The sequence below is a fragment of the Loxodonta africana genome, chromosome 2 (assembly GCF_030014295.1).
Source record: "Loxodonta africana isolate mLoxAfr1 chromosome 2, mLoxAfr1.hap2, whole genome shotgun sequence".
NCBI lineage: Eukaryota > Metazoa > Chordata > Mammalia > Proboscidea > Elephantidae > Loxodonta > Loxodonta africana.
In genome coordinates, this window is record NC_087343.1 from 154,256,150 (window position 1) to 154,277,339 (window position 21,190).

Here is a 21,190-nt window from a genome sequence, read left to right on the forward strand (position 1 = left end):
ATAGATCTTACTGACATTCAAATATAGGCACAAAACTGTGATAAATATGCCTCCGGTGTGTAAAATATGTGTCAAATACAGGCACCTCTTTAAAAAAAAAAAAATTCTATTGCCTCACAGGGGAGGGGCAGGAGACCCTACAATAATCAGTAGCAACAATTTTTACTACACAAAGAAGTTATTTTCCTAGTAGTTATTCTTTATAATCTCCATTCAGTGTTAGTTTCAGCAGCGATTTCTTAATTTCATACCTTTAAACCACCTCACTCTTTAAATACCATTTTCCTTTTGTCATTACTAAAATGATAAATTAGAACCATTAGATAGAAGACAATCGTGTAAATTTGTATTTAAAGATTCTTTCTTAGGAAGTTGTTCTTGAACCTGGACTATTTTAACACTCAAATAACATGCATTGCTTGAAGTTTTCTTTCTTCGAAAGGATACTTTCCATTATAATTTTTAAAAAGGCAGTATTAATTTATGAGTGGTGCAGAAAATATCTAACCTTTAGATGTAACTATAACAGGGATGTTTTCTCAATTAGACTGGTGTATTTCAGAGATTTTGTTGTTGCTGTTTATAAGATGCACCAGCAACGGCTATCTGTGATTCCTTTGGTGCTCTTCCATGGTTATCAAAAATATTGCTTAGTTTATTTCACTCGTATTTAAGTAGGTTGTAGGAATGATTTTAATATCTAAATTACCTATAATAGAATGACTATTGAGACCCTTCTTGATTTCTAAGGAAAATAAAACTTCTTGAAGCCTTTTCTTTTTCCCTCATGAGATCTGCCTGAAAATTCTGAGTTGCTTGGACTCTGGACTGTTGTGATCCATGCTGCCTAATAAGTAGGCCTCATCTCTGTCCCTGCAAATTGCTTTTTTCAGATAACTGTCATTGTGTGGCATTGGGATGATCTGAAATGGGAGGAAATATTTTATGTGCAAGGGATCGGCAATGCTTTTGTTTCTTGTGCCTTCATTTTGTTCTGAGTCAATATAGAATTCACGAAATGTCTAGGTATACACAAATTCGTGACTTTTGGATAGCTGGAAGTTATAGCTATAGATTGTGAAATATGCCTCAATTTAACTTAGCAAGAGGAGTTTTCATTTCTGCATGGTTTCATCTTTGTGGGAAGTTGTGGTACAATGCCCATTGCTGTTCAGTCAATTCCAACTCTTAGTGACTGTGTAAGACAGAGTGGAACTGCCCCATAGGGTTTCCAAGGCAGTAATCTTTACAAGAGTAGATTGCCAAGTCTTTTTTCCCTCAAAGCAGCTGGTGGGTTCAAACCACCAACCTTTGGGTTAGCAGCTGAGTGCTTAACCACTGTGCTACTAGGACTCCTTTGCGGCACAATACATGGAATAAATAGGAACATGACAGTATACAATTAGCTGACATAGTGAGAAGAAAGAAGAGAAAACACAAATGAATATAGACAAATCCTATCTGAAGAAAGATTGTTAAAGATAAAAAGGCTCTATAAATGTTTTGGAAATGTTCAGTTGGCCTGAAATGTTGTCAAACATACACAGATGCTGGTAACAGGAATACCCTTCCAGAATCAGAGAGGGACATATTTTTAAATACCTAAGAGAACAGTGAATGATATATTATCTAATATCACATGGAAGAATATGTTTTGTTTAAATGGAAACTGGTTTTCTTTTAAAAGTAATATTTCTGGTTAAATAAATTACTGTATATCATATAAGGACTACTACACAGCTATAAGAAATAAATGAAAAGCTTTATGTACTGAAGTGAGATAGTCTTCAAGATATAAAGAGTGAGAAAAGCAAGGTGCATAACATGGTGTATAGTATACTTCCGTTTGTGCAAAAAAAGGAGGAAAACATTCATAAAGATGTGATGGACTATGGGCAACATATTTCTGGAAGGATACACAGGAAAGGTAACAGTGGTTTCTCCTGTGAGAAACGTGTTGTTGAAAGGAGAGATGAGAAGGAGATCTTATATAATATGCCATTTGTGCCTTTTTGAATCTGGAACGATGTGAATATGGTGGTACCTATTTAAAAAACAAATATTCTTTGTAAATCCAAAAAGAGGAAAAATATTTCCTTGTAATTCACTGGTGCAGTTTCCGGGAAAGCCTCTGGGCGTCGCTGTAGGTCAAAGGAAGAGTAAATATCAGAGACGAGTTGGAAACGTCTTAAAGGGTAATTTCCTGTTCAAACACACCACACGGAGGACAGTACAGGTTCGGATACAGGAAAACAAAAGCAGGAGAAGTGACCCTACCCTGGATTCTGCCATCCACGGGAGGCTTACTCTTTCTCTCGGACCCAAGAGCCGCTTGGCGGCGAAGAAGACAAAGGATGAGAAGGAGCGCAGGGCGGCGGCAGGTACTGGTGCCTTTCCTATTGTCTTTGTTCAGCGGGGCTCTCCCGGACCAGATCCGCTATTCAATTCCTGAGGAGCTGGCCAAGAACACGGTGGTGGGGAACCTCGCCAAGGACCTGGAGCTCCGTGTCCGGGACTTGCCGGCCCGAAAGCTGCGAGTTAGCGGAGAGAAGGAATATTTTACTGTAAACCCAGAGAGCGGAGACTTACTTGTAAGTGGCAGAATAGACCGAGAGCAGATTTGCAGCAAGAAGCCTCTGTGTGTTCTGGATTTTGATGCTGTCGCTGAAAACCCACTAAATATTTTCCACGTAGCAGTAATTGTGCAGGATATAAATGACAACACTCCGCTATTCAAACAGAGTAGTACTGATTTAAAAATTAGCGAATCCACTCAGCCAGGTACAACATTTCCACTAGACCCAGCTCTGGATTCAGACGCTGGGCCTAATTCACTGCAAAGATACCACCTTAATGATAATGAATACTTTGATCTCTCAGAGAAACAGACTCCAGATGGACGTAAATACCCTGAGTTAATTCTGAAACATTCTCTGGACAGAGAAGAGCAGAATTTCCATCAACTGCTCCTCACAGCTGTGGACGGTGGGAACCCACCCCAAAGTGGCACCACCCTGATCCGAATTCAAGTCATTGATGCCAACGACAACCCCCCGGTGTTCAGCCAGGACTCTTACAGGGTCAGCCTGCGGGAGGACGTGTCCCCGGGCACTTCGGTACTTAGAGTAACAGCTACCGACCGGGATGAGGGCGTCAACGCTGAAATCACCTACTCCTTTTATAATGTGGACGAACAAGTGGTACACTTTTTCACCTTAGACGAAAGAACAGGAGAAATCGTGACAAAAGATTACTTGGATTTTGAAGTTGCCAATACTTACACTCTGAGTATAGAAGCAAAAGATCCTGGAGATCTAGCAGCCCATTGCAGTATCCAAATAGACATTCTTGATGAGAACGATTGTGCACCTGAAGTGATGGTGACTTCATTATTTACTCCCCTACCAGAAGATTCACCTCGAGGAACAGTGATCGCCTTGATCAAAACGAGAGACAGAGACTCTGGAGAAAATGGAGAAGTTTACTGCCGCGTCTTTGGAAATGGCGAGTTTATATTGAAATCATCCTCGAGGAACTATTACAAATTAGTGACAGATGGCGCCCTGGACCGCGAGCAGATCCCAGAGTACAACATCACCATCACTGCCACGGACAGGGGCAAGCCACCCCTCTCCTCCAGTACAAGCATCACCCTGCACATCGCGGATATAAATGACAATGCTCCGGTTTTCCAACAGTCCGCCTACGTGGCCCACATGGCTGAGAACAACCCGCCTGGCGCCTCCATCGCGCAGGTCAGCGCCTCCGACCCGGACTTGGGGCCCAGTGGCCAAGTGTTCTACTCCATCGTGGCCAGCGACCTGGAACCGCGAGCGCTGTCGTCCTACGTGTCTGTGAACGCACAGAGTGGGGTGCTGTTCGCGCAGCGGGCCTTCGACCACGAGCAGCTGCGCGCCTTCGAGCTGACGCTGCAGGCGCGTGACCAGGGCTCGCCTGCGCTCAGCGCCAACGTGAGCCTGCGCGTGCTGGTGGACGACCGCAATGACAATGCGCCCAGGGTGCTGTACCCAACGCTGGGGCCCGATGGCTCAGCGCTCTTCGACACCGTGCCTCGCGCTGCGCAGCCAGGCTACCTTGTCACCAAGGTGGTGGCCGTGGACGCAGACTCCGGACACAACGCCTGGCTGTCTTACCACGTGCTGCAAGCCAGCGAGCCGGGCCTCTTCAGCCTGGGGCTGCGCACGGGCGAGGTGCGTACTGCACGAGTCTTGGGCGACAGAGACGCGTCCCGCCAGCGCCTGCTGGTCTCTGTGCGAGACGGAGGGCAGCCGCCTCTCTCAGCCACTGCCACGCTGCTCCTGGTCTTCGCAGACAGTCTGCAGGAGGCGCTACCAGACCTCAGCGACCGCCCGGCGCAGTCCGACCCACAAGCGGAGCTGCAGTTTTATCTGGTGGTGGCCTTGGCCTTGATCTCCGTGCTCTTCCTCCTCGCGGTGACTCTGGCCATTGCCCTGCGTCTGAGACACTCCTCCAGCCCCGCCGCCTGGGGCTGCTTTCAGCCTGGTCTTTGCTCCAAGTCTGGACCTGGGATTCCCCCAAACTACAGTGAGGGAACATTGCCCCATTCCTACAATGTGTGTATTGCCTCGCAATCGGCTAAGGCAGAATTTAATTTTCTCAACGTGACTCAGGAAACGGCTCCCAGTCGGGATCTCCTCTGCGATGATGCCTCTTGGGTTCCTAGTGCAAATCCTGGAGACACTGGAATCCCATTTAACTCAGATACTATTTTAAAGGTGAGTTTTACTTATTTCCACCTTATGTTTTTTTTTTTTTTAATGTTTTAATGTTTCTTAAATCACCTAACAGGTAGAGGTTTCCAGGTCATATTTTGTTATCTTGTGGGTCAGATTTGGACAGTTTTCTGCCCTAACTATCTTAATCTCGTCTAACCAACTTTTAGATGTGGTTTATCTATCTGAGGTGTCGGATTTGTTTGTCCATAATTACAGGCATTTATCACGTGAGATAATTCTTTTTCTTCCTCATCTTTACATTACATTCTTTTCCTCCGAAGATTTATTACTATTGGGACCTTGAGTAATTGCTTTTACCTTTAGGGTCTTTATTACTCAAATTTTAGTTTTTCTTCCTCTTAGAATCATAGTACTTCAGACTGTGATGACTCCTCATATTACTAGTTTGGGGAAACGGGGAGCCAAAGGAAGAGTTTTATCCAAATTGTCAACCACAGGGCATGGGTAGAACTTGTTTCCGCCGACGTGAAGACCAGTAGGCTATGTATCTTTACAATCAAAGTGTCTATGTACAATGTAAGTATAAAAAGGATAGGGAAAGCTTGAGGTCTGAGGAGTCTGCTATGAAGGTCACATTTAATCAATGTTCAAAATAACTTTCTCATGCATATTAATGAATTGCTCTTGAAAAATATTGTTTAATTGAGAAAATTTTGCAACATATACTGACATTTTATACCAAATAGTACTGAAAGCTTTATCTCTTTTGGAAGCCTCCAATTATAGATATAGAATATCTTCCCTTTCCTTATTTTCTTCTGAAAGTGTCATTAAGTAAAAATTGCTTCTGTCACTTGATAGACTCTCTGAAATATTCATTTTTTTATCATAGGGTTTTTCTTTTTCTACTACCATATTGAGGTGATAAGATTAAATATCTGTCTCAACATAGAAAGACCACTCACTGCCTGCTTGATAATAAGTATCTGGGCATGTTTTCCTGCACCTGTGATGAACTAAAGTCATTTCCTCCACAGTCACTATACTGATTTCCACTAACAGTCTATTGTAAAATGCCTAACAGTGTTTGAACAGATAATAGAAGATAGAAATGATGCATAGAAAAGCCAACTGAAACTCTCAGTCTGATGTAGTGCAGCTCATTTTTTTATTGTGCAATCTGGAAACTTTCTCAAAGACCTCACAAGTAACAAAATGGCCTCTTTATTCTTTCTGCATATGAAAGCTAATACAACATTTATATGAGCCAGTAGGTCCTCTGCAAATGTGCATTGAGAGCTGCGTTTGTTTCTTTGCCATTATTATGTACAAATGAATGTGTTTTCATAAAGGTATCCTAACAAAAAGGAGAAATATTGAGTTCTAAAAAAAAAAACAGAATTGCAATGTCCTAAATTGTTAATAAAATGATCTCTTTAACAGATTCCGTATAGGTAGGAGGTAAATAAAGCACATAGGCTCAATGGCACATGAAATAAAACTTTTCTAAGGAAATGAAGAATCTAATAATTATATCAATCTCAGGAGCTTGTGGAAGTTTTTCTTTATTTCTGAATTAAAACTTAAATATCATTAACAATGTCACGAGGTACTACATTAAGAATATAGCAAAGTTATATTGAAAATAAAAATACAATCAAATTAATGAGGAATAAAAACACAATTGGTGCAGTAACTGGTTAGGACTCTGAGCGTCGCTCTTCACCAGACTGGGGAAAACGCTGCTGCAGACCCGACTTTCGGCTCCTTCCGCACTGATCACCCCCAGATCAGACGAGCTGCTAGGAAAGCCGCTCACCCGCGCCCCACTCCGATATCCGCCAAGGAGTGTGTTCGCCTCGACTCTAGATAAATAAGGAAACAGCAGGCAGGAACCAGGACTAAGAAAAACAGGCGAGAGAAAGCAATGGTGGATCCGCTAAGGCGCTGGAGCTGCAGAGAGCCGCTCCTACTCTTTATTCTCCTGGGGAAGCTGTGGGGGACCGGGACCGGGGCCGGGGCCGGGGCCGGGCAGATACGCTATTCGGTGCTTGAGGAGCGGGACAAAGGCTCCTTCGTGGGGAATATCGCCAAAGACCTGGGACTCAAGCCCCGAGAGATGACGGAGCGCGGAGTCCGCATCGTCTCCAGAGGTAAGACGCAATTGTTCTCTCTGAGCCCGGGAAGCGGCAGCTTGATCACAGCGGGCAGGATAGACCGGGAGGAGCTCTGCGCTCAGACCTCGCCGTGTCTGGTGAGCTTTAACATCCTGGTTGAGAATAAAATGAAAATTTATGGAGTAGAAGTAGAAATTATCGATATTAATGATAACTTCCCACGCTTCCGGGATGAGGAATTAAAAGTCAAAATTAATGAAAATGCAGCTGTGGGAACGCGGTTAGTACTTCCCTTCGCACGAGATCCGGACGTGGGTGTGAACTCTCTCCAGAGTTACCAGCTCAGCGACAATACACACTTCTCTCTGGACGTGAAAAGCGGACCTGATAAGCAAAGATACCCCGAGCTGGTGATGGATCTGCCCCTGGACCGCGAGAAAGAGGCTGTTCACGACCTCCTCCTCACAGCTGTAGATGGCGGAGACCCCATCCTCTCTGGTACCACGCACATCCGCGTACTGGTCCTCGACGCAAACGATAACGCGCCCCTGTTCACTAGACCAGAGTACAGAGTGAGCGTCCCAGAAGACATACCTGTGGGCACTCGGCTGCTCACCCTAACCGCTACGGATCCAGACGAGGGACTAAATGGGAAATTGACCTACTCTTTTCGCAATGAAGACGACAAAATTTCAGAGACTTTCGAACTTGATTCCAGCCTGGGGCAAATCTCAACTCTGCAATCCTTGGACTATGAAGAATCCAGCTTCTACCTAATAGAAGTGGAAGCTCAGGATGGAGGTGCTCTTCTTGCCAGCGCTACGGTGCTGGTCACAGTACAGGACGTGAATGACAATACCCCGGAGGTGATACTCACCTCTCTCACCAGTTCCGTCTCTGAAAACTGTCTTCCCGGAACCGTAATCGCCCTGTTTAGCGTACATGATAGTGATTCTGGAGAGAATGGGGAGATTGCATGTTCTATCCCCATGAACCTGCCCTTTAAGTTGGAGAAGTCTGTTGATAATTACTATCACTTACTGACAACGAAAACCCTGGACAGGGAAGAGACCTCCGGTTATAACATCACAGTAACGGTCACTGACCGCGGAAACCCACCCCTGTCTACAGAAACTCATATCTCACTGAAAGTGGCAGACGTCAACGACAACCCGCCCGCCTTCCCTCACACCTCATACTCCACCTACATCCCGGAAAACAATTCGAAAGGCGTCTCCATTTTCTCCATGAGCGCCCACGACCCCGACAGCGGAGAAAACGCCAGGGTCACTTACTCCCTGAACGAAGACACCCTCCAGGGGGTGCCTCTGTCCTCCTATGTCTCCATCAATTCCGATACAGGCATAGTGTACGCGCTGCGCTCTTTCGACTATGAGCAGTTCCGAGACCTGCAGCTGTGGGTGACAGCCAGCGACAGCGGGAACCCTCCACTCAGCAGCAATGTGTCATTGAGCCTCTTTGTGCTAGACCGGAATGATAACGTGCCAGAGATCCTGTACCCCGCCCTTCCTACTGACGGCTCCACCGGCGTGGAGCTGGCACCTCGCTCTGCAGATCCTGGCTACCTGGTGACCAAAGTGGTGGCAGTAGACCGTGACTCAGGGCAGAACGCCTGGCTGTCCTACCTCCTGCTCAAGGCCAGCGAGCCAGGGCTCTTCGCGGTGGGGGTGCACACGGGCGAGGTGCGCACTGCGCGGGCCCTGCAGGACAGAGACGCACTGAAGCAGAGCCTGGTGGTGGCCGTCCAGGACCACGGTCAGCCCCCTCTCTCCGCCACCGTCACACTCACTGTAGCCGTGGCCGACAACATCCCGGATGTCCTGGCCGACCTGGAGAGCATCAAGACGTCCTCAGACCCTGATGATTCGGGCCTCACGCTGTACCTGGTTGTGGCTTTGGCCGCGGTCTCCTGTGTCTTCCTCGCCTTTGTCATCGTGTTTTTGGCACTCAGGCTGAGGCGCTGGCACACATCGCGTCTGTTGCAAGCTTCGAGCGGCGTGTTGCCGAGCCTGCCCGCCTCGCACTTTATGGGCGTGGAAGGGGTGCAGGCCTTCCTGCAGACCTACTCCCACGAGGTCTCCCTCACCGCGGATTCCGGAAAGAGTCATATTATCTTCCCTCAACCCAACTACGCGGATACTCTCATTAGTGCAGAGAGTTGTGAGAAAAGCGAGCCTCTTCTTATGCCTGATCAGATAAATGCAAACAAAGAAGAACCGGAAGTCTTTCAGGTTAGTTTTCTTTTTCATTAGGGATGAATGGAGCATTTGTTTTCTCATTTTTCCCTCACTTTCAAGTTCCCTTAATTACGTAAACAGTAAATCATGACTTTCTTTCTTTAGAGATTAATTTATAGTTGATGATTTCTCCAGTGTTTTCAAGCCATTTTGGGGGTTTAAAGTCTACTTTTTTCAAGATGTCCATATTTTAGAGACTCTAAACTGATATAAATAGTTGTTTGTTGTTAGATTCCCTTGAGTTGGTTCCGACTCATAGCGACCCTGTGTAAAACAGAAGGAAACACTGCGGTCCTGTGCTATCCTCACAATTCTTGCTATGTTTGAGCTCACCATTGCAGCCACTGTCAGTCCATCTCAGTGTCAATCCATCTCGTTGAGGATCTTCCTCTTTTTTGCTGACCCTCTGCTAAGCATGCTGTCCTTCTCCAGGGACTGGTCCCTCCTGATAACATGTCCAAAATACCTGAGATAAGCCTCCCCGTCCTCGCTTCTAAGGAGCATTCTGGCTAACTTCTTCCAAGACGGACTCGTTTGCTCTTCTGGCAGTCCATGGTATATTTAGTATTCTTCACAGACACTATAATTCAAATGCATCAATTCTCCTTCAGTCTTCCTTATCCATCATTCAACTTTCACATGCATGTGAGAAGATTGAAAATACAGTGGGTTGGGTCAGGCATACCTTAGTCCTCAAGGTGATGTCTTTCTCTGCTTTTTAACCCTTTAAAGAGGTCTTTTGCAGCAGATTTGCCCAAAGCACTACAAGTTTGATTTCTTGACTGCTTCCATGAGCCATGATCGTGGATCTAAGTAAAGTGATATCCTTGACAACTTCAGTATTTCTCCATTTATGATGTTGCTTATTGGTTCAATTGTGAGGCTTTTTTGTTTTCTCTATGTTAAAGTGTAATCCATGCCAAAGGCTATAGCCTTTCATCTTCATCAGTAAGCCTTTCAGCAAGCAAGGTTGTGTCATCTGCAGATCGCAGGGTGTTTCTGAATCTTCCTCCAATCCTGATGTCGAGTTCTTCATATAGTCCAGCTTCTCAGATTATTTGCTTAGCATACAGGTCAAATAAGTATGGTGAAAGGATACAACCCTGAAGCACACCTTTCCTGATTTTAAACCATGCAGCATCCCCTTGTTCTGTTCGAACAACTGCCATTTGATCTATGTACAGGTTCCACATGAGCACAATTAAGTGTTCTGGAATTCTGATTTTCACAAAGTTATCCATATTTTGTTATGATCCACACAGTCGAATGCCTTTGCATAGTCAATAAAACACAGGTAAACATCTTTCTGGTGTTCCCTGCTTTCAGCCAAGATCCACCTGACATCAGCAATGATATCCGTCATTGTAAGTTCTTTTCTTAATCTGGCCTGAATCTGTGTCAGTTCCCTGTCGATGTACTGCTGCAACCGTTTTTGAAGGATCTTCAGCATAATTTTACTTGCGTGTGATATAAATCTTATTGTTCAATGATTTCCTCATTCCATTGGATCGCCTTTGGAATGAGCATGTATATGAGGTGGATCTCTTCCAGTTCGTTGGCCAGGAGGCTGTCTTCCAAATTTCTTGGCACAGACGAGTGAGAGCGCTTCCAGCATTTCATCCATTTGTTGAAACATCTCAGTTGGTAGTCCGTCAATTCCTGGAAACTTTTTCTCTTTTCACCAATGCCCTCAACGGAGCTTGGACTTCTTTCTTCAGTACCATTGGTTCTTGACCGTATGCTACCTCTTGAAACAAATGCTGATGAATTCTTTTTGGTACAATGATGCTCCCTGTGTCATTCAATTTTTTGTCCATAAAAATCTTTCAATATAGCAAGCTGAGGCTTTAATTTTTTCATCAGTTCTTTCGGCTTGAGAAATGCTGAACATATTCTTCCCTTTTGGTTTTCTAACTCTGGACTTTACCCATTTCATTATAATACTTCGCTTTGTCTTCTCAAGATGTCCTTTGAAATCTTTTGTTCAGCTCTTCTACTTCATCATTTCTTCCACTTGCTTTAGTTATTCTTCGTTCAATAGCAAGTTTTAGAGTCTCTTCTAACATCCACTTTGGTCTTTTCTTTCCCATCTTTTTAATGACCTTTTGCTTTCTTCATGTATGATGTCCTTGATGTCTTCCCACAACTCACCTGGTCTTTGGTCATTAGTGTCCAGTGTGTCAAATCTGTTCTTGAAATGGTCTCTAAATTCAGGTGAGATATACTCAAGGTCATACTTGGACCCTTGTGGGCTTGTTTTAATTTTCTTCAGCTTCACTTTGAACTTGCATATGAGCAATTGGTAGTCTGTTCAACAGTCAGCCCCTAGTCTTGTTGTGACTGATGATATTGAGCTTCTCCATTGTCTCTTTCCACAGATGTGGTCAATTTGATTTCTGCGTATTTCATCCAGTGAGGTCCACATGTATAGTCACCATTTATGGTGTTGAAGAAGATATTTGCAATGGATACATCGTTTGTCTTGCAAAATTCTGTCATGCTCTCTCCCATGTCATTTCTGTCACCAAGGCCACATTTTCCAACTATTGATTCTTCTTCTTGGATCCTGACTCACAGCGACTTCATGACAGTGGGTTTTTTTTTTTTTTAGTTTATTAAAATATATTTCAAACTTTGTACTTTCAACAGCTTGAACGCTGGCTGCAACGTATAAATAAGTAAGGGAAGATGGTAATAGAACATTACTAACGAAATGGCCAACTATCTTACTTGACCACGTGAAAGGTTTATTGACAGACTTGGGACCTAAAACTATTTGATTTTTATTTTTTACACATTTATTTAAAGGGGATCCAATTTTGTATGTTAATGGCAATTCCAATCTAAATGGAAAATATTCAGCTTACTGAATAGCAAATGCATTTAAAGATTAGCAAGAGAAACTGTATAATAGATGCTGGTATCATTCACTCCTACACATCCGTTCATTTTTCCAGTATTTTTAAAGTAAAGGTTATAGATTTGGGTGTGTATCATCAGAGTTAACTTTTTTTTGCAATGAAAAAATGTTTTTTGAACTTCTATAAATTACCAATAGCTTACATTTTCAAATGCTTGATCCACACGCTTTTAGTGTATATACAATATATGTTACCAACGATTTAAATAATTAGTTTGATATGTGTTGAAGACAACATTCCTGTGCTAAATGAAGTGTTCATATAGCTGAAAGGCACTTTGCATGGGCATGTTTTAGAGCTAAGTCTTGAGTCAGTAGCATTCTTTATGTTTTCATAAAGTAAAGATATCAACGACTGTCTAGAATCCTGGAAAAAAAGAGCAGTTTCAGATGTTCTAATGTTTTTCTGCTGTAAGGTGAGTTCAATAGCATAACACACTTGCTAAGCTTTAGAGCTACAGTACTTTATGTAGGTAAGACAATGTTTATGGACAATTTCTAGTTTGGGAATGAAGTTAAAACTGAAAGACATGTGCAAGAAACATGGCCTTTGGTATGTTTTTTAATGAGGGAAGAACGCCAATAACAAATATATATTTTCTACATATTACTTTTCTTGGAATATAGAAGAGCAGAAAATAATGACAAGAACTCATACTTCACCCCTCAAATCCAAACCACTCCCCATTGTTAAAATACTTGGAAAGAAACAGTACAATGCAGAACAATAGTAATATAGTGTGAGGAAAAAAATCACTTGTGGAATAGTTTGCTAATCGTACTCATTTAATTAAAAGTAGACACTTGTAAGCTAAGAAAAGTGTCTCCTGCTTCTTACTATACTTCTATTTTAGAAGGACAGCCAACCTGCTTGTTTATCTATCAATTCTTTTTTGGGAGGATGATTACAAAGATAATATAGAAAAAAAGTGAAACATAGGATAAAAATAAAATCTATGGGTTTTGTAACTTCAATAAGTTAGAAAAAGAAATATAGTGGACTATCTCAATACATATCAAGTTGATATTTCAAGGATTTTTATACTATAACTGCCATCACCAACACTATCTTCCATTTGTATGTTTTGCTATATACTATCTCACTTGGCCCTCAGTTCTACTAAGGTAAGCAGGGACGATGTTATGAACATATTATGAAAATGGAAACTAAAAATCACTAAGATGCCGATATACATTTTGAGCAAAGTTTCCTCTTTGACAACTAAAAATCATTGTGATTTGGATGGATAAAGTTCAAGTTCAAAGAAATGTCAACCAGACTGAAGATGTAGTCAACATTTAAAATCTAATAAATCCTGGTAAAATGGGGACACTGAGGAGGTATCAGTCAGTTTATAGTAGAATTTGCTCCTAACCAGTCGCGCTGGGTTTAGTTGCGTAGTTGGGGGCTGATTTAGCAAGCGCTGTTGCAGTTCTGCGGCCGAGGCGCCGGGTGCCGCTGTTGGCTAGTGCTGAGCGAAGTATCTGCTCCTCCCTCCGCGGTGGAGTCTCCGGCGGACAGGGGCCCCGCACAGCAGTGCGCTCTCTCAAGCTCTCTGCCGCGGAGATCTCCATCAGAAAACCGATCCGCCAAGACAAAGCAAGTAGTCACTCCTGCTCAGAGAACTCTTGGGATCATTCAGCAATTGCAGCTCCTTGAAATCAGAAAGGCAAAGGCGCAGGGAGCGGGATGGGAACCCGCTGGGGAGCGAGAGGCCGGACTGGGCGGTGGCAAGCGCCGGTTCTTTTCCTGCTGCCTTTGTTCTGCCCGGCGCTATTGGAGCCGACCCGCTATACGATTCCCGAGGAGCTGCCCAAGGGCTCGCTGGTGGGGAACCTTGCCAAAGATCTGGGGCTTGTCATGCGGGATTTGCCGACTCGAAACCTGCGAGTTAGTACAGAGAAGAAATTCTTTACTGTGAGCTCCGAGAACGGAAATTTACTTGTCAGAGACCGCATAGACCGAGAGCAGATTTGCGGAGAGAAGCCCACGTGTGTTCTGGAATTTGAAGTGGTCGCTGAAAAGCCTTTAAACTTTTTTCACGTAACTGTGGTGATCCAGGATGTCAATGACAACCCACCGATCTTTAGCCGGAATCTCACTGAACTGGAAATCAGCGAACTGGCGCTAACTGGAGCCACCTTTGCCCTGGAATCCGCGCAAGATTCGGACGTAGGTGGCAATTCGCTGCAGCAGTACTACCTCAGCCCCAACCCGCACTTCTCTTTGATTCAGAAGGAGAACCCAGACGGCAGTAGGTACCCGGAGCTCGTAGTGAAGGCGCCCCTAGACAGGGAAGAGCAGTGCTGCCATCACCTGATCCTCACGGCCTTGGACGGGGGCGAGCCGGCCAGAAGCAGCACTACCCAGATCAGGGTAGTTGTCGCAGATGCAAATGATAATCCCCCAGTGTTCACCCAGGACATGTACCGGGTCAGTGTTCCGGAGAACCTGCCTGCGGGTTCCTCGCTGCTGAGAGTGATGGCCACTGACCCGGATGAGGGCGTCAACGCCCAGATCACCTACACCTTCATCAACATTGGCAAGGCAGCGAGGCAACTGTTCAAGCTGGACAGTAAGACAGGAGAACTCACCACTGGTGGAGGACTGGACTTTGAAGAGAGAGAGAGCTACACACTTTGGGTGGAAGCAAAGGATGGAGGACATCACACTACTCATTGTAAAATACAAATAGATATTTTGGATGAAAATGACAATGCTCCTGAGATAACCCTTGCTTCTGAATCCAAACATATACAAGAAGATGCTGAACTGGGGACCATTGTCGCCCTGATCAAAGCACATGATCTAGATTCAGGAGTTAATGGGGAAATTCTCTGTCAACTAAAAGGAAATAGCCCTTTTAAAATAGTTCAGGATACAAAAAACACCTACAAGCTGGTGACAGATGGAACCCTGGACCGCGAACACATGACTGAGTATAATGTCACCATCATGGCCACTGACAAAGGCAAGCAGCCCCTCTCCTCCAGCACAAGTGTCACTCTGCATATCGCCGATGTCAACGACAATGCTCCAGTTTTTCAAAAGGCCTCCTACATGGTCCATGTGGCCGAAAATAACCCACCTGGCGCCTCTATTGTGCAAGTCAGCGCCTTCGACCCGGATCTGGGGAAAAATGGCCGTGTCTCCTACTCCATAGTAGCCAGCGACCTGGAACCGGGAGCGCTGTCGTCCTACGTGTCTGTGAACGCGCAGAGCGGGATGGTATTCGCGCAGCGCGCCTTCGATCACGAGCACCTGTGCGCCTTTGAGCTGACGCTGCAGGCGCGTGATGAGGGCTTACCCTCGCTCAGCGCCAAGGTGAGCCTGCGCGTGCTGGTGGACGACTGCAATGACAACGCGCCCAGGGTGCTGTACCCGGCACTGGGGCCCGACGGCTCAGCGCTCTTCGACATGGTGCCGCGTGCTGCGCAGCCAGGCTACCTTGTCACCAAGGTGGTGGCAGTGGACACAGACTCAGGGCACAACGCCTGGCTGTCTTACCACGTGCTGCAGGCCAGCGAGCCCGGGCTCTTCAGCCTGGGACTGCGCACGGGCGAGGTACGGACAGCGCGTGTCTTGGCCGACAGGTACGCGTCCCGCCAGCGCCTATTGGTCACTGTACGCGATGGAGGACAGCCGCCCCTCTCAGCCACCGCCACGCTTCACTTGATCTTCGCTGATAGCCTGCAGGAGGCCCTGCCAGACCTCAGCGACCGCCCTGAGCCCCCTGACTCCCAGGTCCAGCTGCAATTTTATCTGGTCTTGGCCTTGGCCTTGATCTCCGTGCTCTTCCTCCTCGCGGTGACTCTGGCCATCGCCCTGCGCCTGCGACGCTCCTCCAGCCCCGCCGCCTGGGGCTGCTTTCAGTCTGGTCTCAGCTCCAGACCTGGACCTGGGATTCCTCCCAACTACAGTGAGGGGACTTTGCCTTATTCCTATAATCTATGTGCTGCCTCACATTCCTCAAAAACAGAGTTTAAATTTCTCAATAGAAACCCGGAAATCACTCTACCACAGGATCTTCTATGTGATGAAGCTTCTTGGGTTGAAAGCACCAGCAATGACAATCCCAAAATAACTTCTAACTCAGTCAATTTACAACAGGTGAGTTTCTCCAAACCCCATTCCTTTCATAAATAGACCAAAAAAAAAAAAATAGTATTAGTTCAATTCGTTATGTTAGAGATAAAAAAGTATACAGGTTAAATACTTCTGATTTCATTTTGTTTTATTGATTTTTCTGGGTGTTGAATGGGGTAGGAAATACGTTGTGGGCTTATCTGTGTTGCAGTTTTCTTTCATAGAAAGTGGCCTTATGATGATCTTGATTTTTTTTGCCAATCATCAAACGATATAATCTGAAACACTGTAGTGCATTAGTATGTCATAGTTTCATTGTGAGTCATGGTTACTATCTAGAATTTAATGAAAAGCTAGACAATTTATCAGTTTACTTAGTTTTGACTGATAAAAAAAATTTTTGATGCTGTCAACCCAGAAATAGAAATGTCAATGTAGCCTACATATTTTCACTTTTTCACGTGTTTTTTAAAGTATACACAGATATTACCTGAGTCAGGGCAGTTCTTCATCTAATACGTCAATAGAAACAGATAATGGCATCTAAAAATAGTGACTCTTGCTGTAACTGCCACTGTAGTGGATTGTACATTATATGTAGTGCATTGTATATTATATGAAAATAAGACAAAAGTAAATGACGGTGTGCGCGATAATTCAAGATCTACAGGAAAGTGTAATGTTATTTCTGTTCCAAGGCACTGGGAGGTGTTGTTACTAACATGAGTTGTAAGTTCCAGGGAACAGTTAAAATTATTCAAAATGAGGTCTTTTATTCTTCCAAATGTTTTGCTTTCCTGGGGAGAGGGATATTATGCATGTCATCTATGCAGATTTAGCAGAAATAAAATTCTCTAAGACAGGTTCACAAACAGTACAGTATTACTAAAAAAAAAAAAACCAAAAAACAAAATAACAAGCGTTGATGAAACTGTGGAGAAATCAAAAACTTAGTACATTGATGGTGGAATGTAAAATTTTGCAGCTGCTATAGAAAAAAGTTTGATAGTTTCTCAAAAAGTTGAGCATAGAATCACAATAACCCAAAAACCAAAGCCATTCCTGTCAAATCCATCCTGACTCCTAGCAACCCTATAGGATAGAGTAGAGCTGCCCCATGGGGTTTCCAAGAAGCAGCTGCTGGATTTGAACTGCCAACCATTTGGTTAGCAGCCCTAGCTCCTAACCACTGGGCAACCAGGGCTCTGAGAATCACAGTATCACCCAGTAATTCCATTACTTGGTATATACCCAAAAGAATTGAAAGCAAGGACTCAAATGGATACTTGCACACAAGTGTTTATTTCAACATTGTTCACGACAGTCAAAAGATAGAAACAACCCAAATGCCCATCAACCCATCAACAGATGGATGGATGAACAACATGTGATATATATATAGAGATATATATGCACACACGTATATGTACAATGGGATATTATTCAGCCATAAAGAAAAATGACATTCTGAAACATGCTACAATATGGATGAACCTTGAAAACATAATGTTGAGTGAAAAAGTCAGAAACAAAAGAACAAATTTTGTATGATTCCATTTATATGAAATACAAAGAATAGGAAATTGCATAGAAATCAAAGACGTTTAGTGATTCCCACGGGCTGGGGTAAGAAGGGAATGGGGAGTTATTACTGAAGAAGCACTGAGCTTGTTTGCAGTGATGAAAAAACCTTTGAAATAGATCGCGGTGATGGTTGCACAATCTTGTGAATACAATTAACGTCACTGAATTGTACATTTAAAATGGTTGAAATAGCAAATTTTATGTTGTATATATTTTGCCACAAGAAATGTTTTTTTAAAAAAACAAAAGATAGTGCAGTGTTAAGTCAGGACTCTAAGCGTCGCTGTTCACCAACTCGGGAGAGAAAAGCGATGAGAACTGGAGTCTCAAACTGCAAACAAAAAGCAGATCAGACACAAAAACTCTCCAGGTGCGCGGAAATCCTAACCGTGAACGCTTCACTTCGGGTCTCCGCTTGTTTATGGACCTTGACCTCTAATTCTGGGAAGCAGAAAGTGATACGGACTTGTTTCTGTTATACAACCCCAAGACAGTCCAGAAGGAGCCTGTAATGGCGGCTCTGCAGAGGCGCCGGCACCGCAGCGGACTGGTCCTGTTCTTCACGTTCCTGGAGACGCTGTGGGGAGCCAGGGTCGGGCAGATGCGCTACTCCATTCCTGAGGAGCTGGAGAAAGGCTCCTTCGTGGGGAACATCACCAAGGACCTGGGGCTGGAGCCCTGGGAGCTGGTGGAGCACGGAGTCCGTATTGTCTCCAGAGGAAGGACGCAGCTCTTTACTCTGAACCAGCGAAGCGGCAGCTTAATCACGGCGGGCAGGATAGACCGGGAGGAGCTCTGCGCTCAGAGCGAGCGGTGTCTGGTGAATTTTAACATCCTTGTTGAGGATAAAATGAATCTTTATCCTGTGGAAGTGGAAATAATGGATATTAATGACAATACACCCCAATTCTTAACGGAAAAATTGGAAGTGAAAATTCTCGAAAACGCACCTCCATCCTCTCGTTTTCCACTAATGGAGGTCTATGACCTGGATGTGGGGATGAACTCGCTTCAGGGCTTCAAGCTCAGCTTGAATAGTCACTTCTCAGTGGACGTGCAAAGCGAAGCCAACAGGCCCATGTACCCGGAGCTCGTGCTGGAACGCTCCCTGGACCGGGAGAGAGAGGCCGTTCACCACCTCGTCCTTACTGCCATGGATGGAGGTGACCCTGTTCGCACAGGTGTGACGCGAATTCAGGTAACTGTCCTAGATGCGAATGACAACGCTCCAGTGTTTACAAAGCCTGTCTACCGGGTGAGTGTTCCTGAAAACCTGCAAGTAGGTACGCCAGTGTTGTCGGTAAATGCCACCGACCAGGATGAAGGAATCCACGCAGAAGTAACATATTCCTTCGTGAAGATAACGAAAAAGATCTCACAGATTTTCCACTTGAATGCTTTGACTGGGGAAATATCAACTTCTGGAGAACTAGACTATGAGGACTCTAGCTCCTATGAACTGGATGTGGAAGCCCGCGATAGGCCAGGTCTTCGAGACAGAGCTAAAGTCTTCATAACTATCTTGGATGTAAATGATAATGCACCGGAAGTGGTAGTTACATCTGGAAGCAGAACGATTGCTGAAAATGCCCCCCCAGGAACGGTAATTGCTCTTTTTCAAGTGCATGATCGAGACACAGGAATGAATGGTCTGGTGACGTGTTGCATCTCCAGAAGTCTGCCATTTGAATTGGAAAAGTCAGTAGACAATTACTATCGATTAGTGACCAACACAGTCCTAGACAGAGAGCAGGTCTCCTTGTACAACATCACTGTGACTACCACAGACAAAGGAACACCGCCCCTATCTACAGAAACACTCATCATCCTAAACGTGGCAGACACCAATGACAATCCACCTGCCTTCTCCCACACATCCTACTCAGTCTACATTCCTGAGAACAACCCCAGAGGAGCCTCAATTTTCTTGGTGACCACCCACGATCCCGACAGCAACGAGAATGCCCAAGTTACTTACTCCCTAGCTGAGGACACCATCCAGGGGGCACCCCTGTCCTCCTATGTCTCCATTAACTCTGATACTGGAATCTTGTACGCACTGCAATCCTTTGACTACGAGCAGTTTCAAAACCTGCAACTGAGAGTGACTGCCTGTGACAGCGGTGATCCTCCACTCAGCAGCAACGTGTCACTGAGCCTGTTCATTCTGGACCAGAACGACAATGCACCAGAGATCCTGTACCCCGCCCTTCCCACTGACGATTCTACAGGCATGGAGTTGGCACCGCGCTCAGCAGAGCCCGGCTACCTCGTGACCAAGGTGGTGGCTGTGGACCGCGACTCAGGACAGAACGCCTGGCTGACCTATCGCCTGCTCAAGGCCAGCGAGCCAGGGCTGTTCGCGGTGGGGGCGCACACGGGTGAGGTGCGCACTGCGCGGGCCCTGCAAGACAGAGATGCGCTCAAGCAGAGCCTGGTGGTGGCCGTCCAGGACCATGGCCAGCCCCCTCTCTCAGCAACCGTCACGCTCACAGTAGCCGTGGCTGACAGCATCCCCGAGGTACTGGCCGACCTGAGCAGTTTAGAGTCTCCTGGCAACCCCACCGACTCAGGTCTGACACTGTACCTGGTGGTGGCGGTGGCCGCGGTGTCTTGCGTCTTTCTCGCCTTTGTCATTGTGCTGCTGGCGCTCAGGCTGCGGCACTGGCACAGGAAGCGTCTGCTCCAGACTTCCGGAGGTGGGTTACCAAGCTTGCCCGCCTCGCACTTTGTGGGCGTGGATGGGGTGCGAGCCTTCCTGCAGACCTATTCCCACGAGGTCTCCTTCACCGCGGACTCCGGCAAGAGCCACATTATCTTCCCTCAACCCAACTATGCTGACACGCTCATTAGTGCAGAGAGTTGTGGAAAAAGCGAGCCTCTTCTGATCCAGGAAGATATAGGATTTTGTAAAGAGGAAGACTCTTTTGTTCAGGTAAGGTTTTTGCTTTTATTGGTTTCATTTAAACAGAAAGCTCTAAAATTATCTTTGATCAATGCTTCGTTTTCTTTGCTTTGCAGGGAATCATATAATTAATATAATTACCAGATAATTCTGACGTTTTCCTTTTTATCAATACCCCAGTGCCCAGTGCCGTCAATTTCTATCAAAAAAAAAAAAATAGAGCCCCTTAAATTTTAATTTTCTTGAAATTTCATGAAAAAATACTTAATTCATCCCTTAGATTTTCTTTACCTCTGTCCTGTTGGCAAACCCTTTGTGCCTTGGATTGCGCCTGTCTCATTTCTTAGGTTTTGGGGTTTCGTGTGTGTGTGTGTGTGTTGTGGTATTTGTGAGATCCTTTCCTTTTCTAATGCAGAGAAAATATTCCTTGCAACCTCTGTGAAAGAAGATAAAGATAGTGTTTTCTAAAATTATGGAAATCCATGACAAATACTCCCTCCTTTTAACTACTCAGAAATAATTTTTTTGAATTAAAGATAAGAGTAATGGACATCTGTAGCAGAGTGGACCTGGGCTTTGGTGTCTACCACCAGGCAAGAGT

At 45.0% G+C, this 21,190-nt stretch overlaps 4 protein-coding genes across 6 annotated transcripts in view; all 4 read left to right on the top strand.

Annotated features, from left to right (window-relative positions):
• LOC100656652 (protocadherin gamma-C5) overlaps positions 1 to 21,190 on the top strand; it is a 165,450-nt gene that overhangs the window by 13,364 nt on the left and 130,896 nt on the right. Inside the window, exon 1 of one of the 3 annotated variants that reach the window (XM_023549925.2) lies at positions 18,023 to 20,619. The exons of the other annotated variants lie outside the window; for them this stretch is intronic. Within the exon in view, the coding sequence (XP_023405693.1) occupies positions 18,196 to 20,619 (2,424 nt within the window). The 5' untranslated portion in view covers positions 18,023 to 18,195. Of the gene's footprint in view, positions 1 to 18,022; positions 20,620 to 21,190 lie in introns of those variants that run through there. 3 annotated transcript variants of the gene reach the window in all.
• On the top strand, positions 3 to 6,024 carry LOC111751108 (protocadherin gamma-B2-like). Its single transcript, XM_023550003.2, has one exon. The coding sequence runs from the start codon at positions 2,355 to 2,357 to the stop codon at positions 4,806 to 4,808; it is 2,454 nt and encodes an 817-aa protein (XP_023405771.2). The 5' UTR covers positions 3 to 2,354; the 3' UTR covers positions 4,809 to 6,024.
• LOC111751105 (protocadherin gamma-A5-like) lies at positions 6,136 to 11,680 on the top strand. The gene has a single exon (XM_023549993.2). The coding sequence runs from the start codon at positions 6,646 to 6,648 to the stop codon at positions 9,106 to 9,108; it is 2,463 nt and encodes an 820-aa protein (XP_023405761.2). The 5' UTR covers positions 6,136 to 6,645; the 3' UTR covers positions 9,109 to 11,680.
• On the top strand, positions 11,718 to 17,859 carry LOC111751107 (protocadherin gamma-B3-like). Its single transcript, XM_023550001.2, has one exon. It carries the CDS (start codon positions 13,704 to 13,706, stop codon positions 16,158 to 16,160), a length of 2,457 nt encoding a protein of 818 aa, XP_023405769.2. The 5' UTR covers positions 11,718 to 13,703; the 3' UTR covers positions 16,161 to 17,859.